We start from the raw sequence: 8,525 nt of genomic DNA on the forward strand, positions 1-8,525 counted from the left end.
CAGAAACGGAACTGCTCAGCGCTGACAAACAGAGACATAGAGACATATGAGAAATTATCATTAGATAGGTGCTATATTTATATATTAAAATATATTAATAAAATGCAATGGCAGCTTTCCGAGCAGATAAACTGTACTTTGGGACCTTGTAATTTGTAAACAGGTAATATTGCTTGTGCACAAAAGCAAATATAACTGCAGGGGTAATAAATAGTAGGAAAGCACATTTTTATTGAATGTTATGTTAGAGTTTTATACCACTATTTCCTGACAAAATAGTGTGCCAGTGAGTAGGGAGGCTGGCTGGTATCTTACTATTTTAGCAGTTAAACTGCTGTTCAGGAAATGCTGTTGAAAACCATGAAAACCATGAAAATCCTCCATGAGGAGATAGACTGGCCCTGTTGGTTCTGTCAGATTTTAACTGCCTACTTTTTTTTCGCGATAGTGGTCCTTTAAAGAGGAACTCCAGTGAACATTTCACTGTTGGCAGGTGATGTAGCTGCTGCACGGTTTTTGGCAGTTAGAAACAGCTGTAAACAGCTATTTCCCACAATGCAGCAAGGTTCACAGACAGGAAACTGCCAAGAGTACATACTTTTCTTGTTTCTTGTGGGCGAGGTTCCACCACAATATCAGTCATACAGCACCTCCTGATGCTCTGTTTGTGAAAAGGAATAGATGTCTCATATAAAAGGGGGTATCAGCTACTGATTGGGATAAAGTTCAATTCTTGGTCGGAGTTTCTCTTTAAGGGCCCTTTCACATGGGCAGTTGAACTATGTGCTCAGCAAGCAGTTGCCAAGCAGCAGTGACCAATTACCAGGCAGCAGCAAGCAGTTACCAGGCGACAGCAAAGCAGCTGTGAGAGTTTGACAGGCTTTTCACTGCCTATCAACTGCTCATGTGAAAGGGCCCTAAGGCCTCTTTTCCACGGACAATTGAACTGTGTGCTCAGCAAGCAGTTACCAGGCAGCAGTGAGCAGTTAACAGAGGCCTTAGGCCTCTTTTCCATGGACAGTTGATAGGCAGTGAAATGCCTCTCAAACTCTCACAACTGCCTGCTACTGCCTGACAAATGCTTGCTGCTGCCTGGTAACTGCTCACTGCTGCCCAGGGCTGGATTTAGGCCCCCTAGGCCATGGCCTAGGGCACCACAGGAGGAAGGGCACTAAAGCAGCAGTATAAACTGGTGCATCATTTGCAAGCTCGCAAATGCTGCAATGCAGGGAGATCAGGCGAGCACCTGACCTCTGTACTCTGCTGCTAGCTCTCTGTGCAGCAGCCACCTTGCTCTCTGTGCATGTTTGCATTGTGATCGGCGGCTATGGACTTGGGCAACATTGGAAATGGAAAGGAAGAGGAAGCTTCTGCACTGGAGATGAGTGGAGAAATGAGTGACACAGATGGCTGCTATGGTGCGAAGGCGAGATGGCTACCCCTAAGGGGGGGGGGGGGGAAGGAGGCATTAGGGGAGTCATCTGGCTACCTATACTGGAGGAAAAGGGGGAGGTGTCATCTGGCTACCTATACTGGAGGGTAAGGAGGGAGGAGTCATCTAGCTACCTATACGCAGGGGTCATCTGGCTACCTATACTGGAGGGAAAGGGGGGAGGAGTCATCTTGCTACCTATACGGGAGGGGGGGTCATCAGGCTACCTATACTGGAGGGAAGGAGGGAGGAGTCATCTGGCTGCCTATACGGGGAGGGGTCATCAGGCTACATATACTGGAGGGAAGGAGGGAGGGGTCATCTGGCTACCTATACTGGAGGGAAGGGGAGGGGTTATCTGGCTACCTATACTGAAAGGGGCAGCTGGTGACAGTGGCCTAGGGCGGTAAAGAGTACAAATCCAGCCCTGCTGCTGACTTGTAGCTGCTTGCTGAGCACACAGTTCAACTGTCCATGGAAAAGAGGCCTAAGTGTTGTGGACTGCTAACCGGGTTTTAAAGACTCCGTATGGAGGTCTACTTTTCACAAACAAATCTCACAAAATTCTAGGCTCCGATGTTGCCTGCAAGATATAGTCAACGAGAAGCTTATAATTCCATCTTGCATGCAAGTCAAGTGCAGCTGTTTTTAATAGGCCCAATATTGAGTCACATTTAATTTTCATTAAATTTGAATGCAAGCTAGAATTATTCTCATCTTATTGACCATCTTCGTTGCCTTCTATACAGTTCTGTGTGTCCTGTACCGTTAAATGGGAAGATGAGAGTCTTTTGTTGATCAGAATGTTGGATCTCATGATTGTATCTAAAGAGAGAAAGTGCCCTAATCCACCCGTTTTTTGGGAACAATCGATAATTGTCTTCCGATTATTTATGGTCCCGCAAATGTGACCGAATGATCACGTCAGGGGAAAATATTGTAATGTTAATGGGCACTTTAAGCCCAGGGCTGGTTTAAGGGCCCTGGGGCAAACTTAAGCTGGAGGCACCTACCCCCCCCCCCCCCCCCCCCCAGCCGGTTTGCCTGCACTGCTCCATACAGCACATGTTATGTGAAAATATCAAGCTCCGGGTCATAGAGAAGAGGCAGACAGCGGGGCTGAAGACAGCACAGACGTCACAGTCCCGGGACGGGTGAGTGAATAATATGAAGCTACATGTGCAGGGCCCCCCCGAGGCAGGGCAGGGAGACCAGTTGGCGCAAGTTGGTGGGGTACCTGCAGTGGTCAGGGCCTTGAGGCAAATGCCCTCTTTGCCTGAATGGCAGCACTGGCCCTGTTCAGGCCATATGATAAGCATAGGATAAGCAGGGCAGTCAATGAAAAGTATGCTTCTCTGCCACTGTTAACGCGTACATTGTCAGTAACGCACTGCATCTACTGTGTAGGAATACTGTAGTCAGTCGCACTGGATGCTCTCTGAATTTCACATCGACTTACTATTGTAGTGCGGCATACTGTGTTAATATTTATTTATTTAAGTATTTATATAGCGCCGACATATTACGCAGCGCTGTACAGAGTATATTGTCTTGTCACTAACTGTCCCTCAGAGGGGCTCACAATCTAGTCCCTACCATAGTCATATGTCTATGCATGTATCGTGTAGTGCATGTATTATAGCCTAGGGGCAATTTAGGGGGAAGCCAGTTGACTTATCTGTATGTTTTTTTTTGGAATGTGGGAGGAAACTGGAGTGCCCAGAGGAAACCCACGCAGACACGGGGAGAACATACAAACTCCTTGCAGATGTTGACCTTGCTGGGATTTGAACCGGGAACCCAGCGTTGCAAGGCAAGAGCGCTAACCACTATGCCACCGTGCTGCCTCCGTTACGTCGCACTGCAACGCCCCACTGTGACCTTAGGTTGGGGATGCACTCTTCTGCTTGCGTTTTTCTGCACACCATGTGTGTTTGTATGCAGAAAAACGCGCACGTTTTTTTCACAGCAGCTAATGTAATGGATAGAGAAAACTGACAAATGTGCAGAATTATCCTGTATTAGATTTTTTCTGTGCACGAAAAATGCATTAAGTGTGAACTAGCCCATTGATTTACATTAGTTTTCAGTTTTTTGTGCAGAAAACGAGCACGAAAACTAGCAAGCGTGTTCCTTGCCTTAGCCTAACAGATTCACTTAACTAAGCCACTTAGTTATCCTGCTATCACGCGAAAAGCAAGGGACACAGACAGAAGATTCCAACGGGAGGCCAGAGCTGGAAAGCACTACGAAGATGAATTCTATTTGGATCTGAATAATAGCAACTATTTTTACTACGCAAATGGCCTAACTTTGTCATGCCTCTGCAACAGGATATTCTGTGACAAAGCTGTCACCCATCCATTTTGCCTTTCCTACACTTGCACAAAACACATTTGGTGAAGGGACATTTGGTATACGGCTATTTTGGAACACCATTTTACATAAATATACAAGTAGTATCAAACAAGATTGTGGAATGGTGGCTTTATCATCATGTCGACTGTAATATTTTTATTGTAATCAGAACTGTCTGAATATACCATGCATGTATACCATATGCCAGGACAGTGGTGAAGCTAAGAAGCTATGGGCCCCAGTGCAGCTTTCAATTGCCCCCCCCCCCCCCCCCAGCACTCTAAACAAAACAATTGATACCACACACCAAAACCTGCCAAGGACAACCACAGTGTAACCACAGAGGTACAAGAAGGGGCTAAGGATCAGTTTGTTAATGATTACTGGTATTCAAAGCATCTATAGAAGAGATTATTACCAGCACCGGTAAGCAGTACCTATACCAATAGACAGCATCCCTAATAGGCCGCTATGGCCCAAGGCCCTCCGCTGCATAGCAACCTCTGCACCCCCTATTGGTACGCCACTGTGCCAGTACTATCTACCTACTCCTTCTTCATACGCAGTAATATGTAACGCATAATGTTTTATTCTGTTTACATAAGCAGAGAAAACAAAGTGATGCGTTACAGTACAGGGCCTCCCTCATCGCTGACAATCGCCCTGCACAGAGCTGACAGAAACTATTTTGAGGATGCAGACCGGTTATTTTTCACAAATGATTTGTAAAGGACTTATTATAGCCGAACATTATTCAATACTGAAAATGTCTATCAGAAAAATGGTGTTGCGCAATGCTGTAGATCTGTTGTACAAGACAGAAAATACTAGAAAATAAGATAAAATGCAGCAAAATGATGAGATCCTAAACTATAGAAGCAAAGGGTAAAAATGTTGTGTGACTGTAGAGAAAATCAACTGGGCACCATCAAAGACTGTCACAAAATCAGGATTTCTTTTATATCATGTACATCTATACTTGCTAGGCACTACCATCACTGACAGGCAAGTGTGTGGCTGTGTAATGTTACATACATCTTTTTCACGCAAGCAGGATAGGAGCAGCGCTAATGTTAATTCTAGTGCATGGATGCCTCCTAGAAATGCTGTTCCAGAGATCCAGGCTGCAGTGTGCCATGGAATGCTCACAGACAGAAATCAGGTCATGGAACACTCACCATTCTATCAGTCGGTGTACCGTGTCCCCGTCCAGCCAGACAATGGTATGTAAAGAGTTACTTAGTGACAGTCTCTGCAGCGCTAATGAAGCTTAGGGAAGCAGCAGAACAGATTCAGAACCATTTCCCCGCCCCCCTATTGACAGACAGCTGCAGGGAGCCAATAGCAGCGTGCGGACTGCTAGCTTTCTCTCGGTGTGCTGCTGACGTCGCTTTGGTAGTGAGCAGAGGATGCCTGACTTGACAATGAGCTGCGAGGAGGGAGTTGGGAACCATCCTTTCCTCCTCTCTCCTCTTGTTGCTGCAGCAACGGCAAATTCACATTCAGGAGCTGCAGAATAGCAGTGCTGCCTCTCTCCATGGGAAATCACATACGAAAGAGGAACCAAACTAAAAATAAAAGCGTCCACCATATTGCACCTACAGATAAATAGAAAGTACAATAATACTGCCTAGCTACTCTACCATTGTTGTTTAATGGTGGCAAAACCTGTAAGGATGGACACTTAAGCTCAACACACACCATACAATCTTGGTTGTACAGATTTACCAAATGAAATCTATGTAGTATAAGGGCCAACAGATTGAAAATACCTTGAATGATTGACTGGATAAGCTCTTATACTACATGAAAGTGGTAAGATTGAACAACCAAGATTGTATGGTGTGTGTTGAGCCTTAGACTAAGGCAACGTTGGTGATGCAACGGGCAAACGGCAGCTCTGTAACATGACTTTTCGCACTGTAATGCACCACCTATGCGACATTCACGGTGCAGCGGGTGAGTTGCGGTGCAAAAAAGGGCTGCATGATATGTCAAAATGCTGCACTTGACCTCGTAACTCTTAGAGTGAAGCATGATTTTCATAGACTGTATGCTTCACTGTATGTGACACAACGCACAGGTATTGTACAGTGCTGCTTTCCCGATCTGTTGCGTTGTGGTCCTGCTGTCCCAGGGAACACAGCGGTCACTGTGAATGTGGCGATACAGGTGAAACATGAAAAATTAGAATACCTTGCAAAAGTACATTTATTTCAATAATTCAACTTAAAGAGGAACTCCAGTGAAAATAATGTATTAAACAAAAGCGCTTCATTTTTACAATAATTATGTATACATGATTTAGTCAGTGTTTGCCCATTGTAAAATACTTTAAATCCCTGATTTACATTCTGACATTTATTACATGGTGCCATTTTACTGTTGGCAGGTGATGTAGCTGCTGCATGCTTTTTTTGGCAGTTGGAAACAGCTGTAAACAGCTATTTCCCACAATGCAGCAAGGTTCTCAGACAGGAAACTGCCAGGAGTACCACGGTCCTCAGAGTTTCACCACAATATCAGTCATACAGTACCCCCTGATGGTCTGTTTGTGAAAAGGAATAGATTTCTCATGTAAAAGGTGGTATCAGCTACTGATTGGGATAAAGTTCAATTCTTGGTCGGAGTTTCTCTTTAAAAGGTGAAACTAATATATGAAATAGGAACCCTTTGCAGGTGTTTTGGATTAATTAGCTGATTAGATTCTGGCACTTTAACCTCTACACGACTGCACGTACATGTATTTACACCACCCTGCACAACGCTTCCCGACCAGGGGTGTAATTACACATACCCGCTTTGTTTACCTGGATGCTCCTGATCGCTGAGCCGCTGTTGTTCGTTTCCGCCGCAATCCCGCCATTGAGTGTTTGGGGAATTGGAACAGCTTGTTCCCAAACCCAATCACAGTGCCCGCGATGTATGAAAAGCTGGAATCACGCTGACGCCGGCATTTTATCCATAAAACAAACATAAACAGATACACTAACTACTGAGTACTGTTTGTGGCCAAAAAGTAAAATGCACCCAAACATACACATTCATACACTTTATATATAGAAATACATAATTTTTTACTACATTTTAATACCTTACACCCGTACCCTATAGTTACCAAAATAATACACTTGTAAAAAAAAAAAAGAAATGACACCATAAATCATAAATAGTTACCTTATGGACTTTTTAATATGTATGTCATGAGGGTATATTACTGTTAATTTAGCAATTAAAATCGATGAGAACTGTTGTTAAAAGAAAACAAAGAAACTTACCTAAGGAGAGGGAAGACTCTGGGTCCTATAGTTTTTGTATGTGTTTTAATTGTATTGTGTTTTCATAAGGTATTGCATTAGCAATTAATTAATTGAGTGGTGCTGTTTCTTGAGCTTTCTGTTCTTACCTGCGTGTACATATGTTTCTAGCCCTAGTACACTCTTGATAGGCCAGTGTGCGGACACCTTTTCCTGTTTGATAAAGTTTAATATTGTGCACGTTAGTACATATTTCTGAGGTGCACATTTCTACCCGATTGTGCATTATAACTGTTATCATACACATGGCCAGATTTGTGGGCAGGCCAAAAAGGCCATGGCCTAGGACACAAAGATGGCTGGGGGCGCCATTGCAACTGGCACATCAGCTGTTTGTGTCTCCTTGCTCGCTCCTGCCCGCCCTCTGGCACAATGTAAAATACAGACCTCCTCCGTACTAAGTTCCCCTGACTGGCTGCGCTGCCCAGGGCAGACACAGAGGGTACACAGAGCTGCATCTCATCAGCTCAGCCTCTCTCATCACAGAGGTGAGAGAGCGAGCGATTGATCCCCAATGCTGGCGCCATATACAGGAAGTGACATCGCTGCTGCTCACTTCCTGCATTTGAATTATATGGCGTCATCATTGGGGATTACTCGCTCAGTCACCACTGTGATGAAAGAGGTATCGTGGATGAGATGCAGCTCCCTGCTGTTAGCCACTCCCAACCCGCTTGCTGTTTTTCCCGGTAGCATGTAAAGAGAGAGAGACCTCAGATCAAGAGGTACCAGGACCCAAAGTGATATAGTCGGCGGTGGACGATGACATTGTTGTACAGGAAGTCAGTAGTGATGTCACTTCCTGTACAGCGATGTCACCATGCACCACTGACTCTAGAACAGTACTTTGAGCCTCAAAACCTGCTGATCTGAAGTCTCTCTCTGGACATGCCACCGGGACAGCAGAGACAAGAGACACACTGCAGGATCACCTTGTCCGTGGATGCGGGCAGATGGGTGGACCGGCAACATAGGGGTGAGTGAGTCACTGCTGATGGGGGGTGGTGTTAAATTAAACCTGGCTACCTAAGCTGGAGGGGGGAAGGGGGGCAAACCTGTCTACCTATGCTGAAGAGGGGGAGTAAACCTGACTACCTATGCTGGAGGCGGATGGGGGGGGGGGTAAACCTGGCTACCTATGCTGGAGGGGATGGAAGGGGGCAAACCTGGTTACATATACCGGAGGGGGGAAGGTGGGCACACCTGGTTACATATGCTGGAGAGGGGAAGGTGGGGTAAACCTGGCTACTTACAGTATGCTGGAGTGGAGAAGTGGGGGCAAGCCTGGCTACCTATGCTGGAGGGGGGAAGGGAGAGTTAAACCTGGCTACCTATGCTGAAGGGGGGTGGCGGTATTAAACCTGGCTATTAATTCCAAAGAAAGGCTGCTACACTCACAAAGGGAGCAAGGAGTCTTG

General features: G+C 45.5%; 1 protein-coding gene across 1 annotated transcript in view; it reads right to left on the reverse strand.

The window, feature by feature from the left end:
- GUCY1B1 (guanylate cyclase 1 soluble subunit beta 1) overlaps positions 1 to 5,089 on the reverse strand; it is a 106,486-nt gene extending 101,397 nt beyond the window's left edge. Inside the window, exon 1 of the mRNA XM_068278881.1 lies at positions 4,969 to 5,089. Within this exon, the coding sequence (XP_068134982.1) occupies positions 4,969 to 4,971 (3 nt within the window). The 5' untranslated portion in view covers positions 4,972 to 5,089. The remainder of the gene's footprint in view (positions 1 to 4,968) is intronic.
- Between the last annotated feature and the right edge of the window lie 3,436 nt (positions 5,090 to 8,525).

This window comes from Hyperolius riggenbachi, chromosome 1, assembly GCF_040937935.1.
Source record: "Hyperolius riggenbachi isolate aHypRig1 chromosome 1, aHypRig1.pri, whole genome shotgun sequence".
NCBI lineage: Eukaryota > Metazoa > Chordata > Amphibia > Anura > Hyperoliidae > Hyperolius > Hyperolius riggenbachi.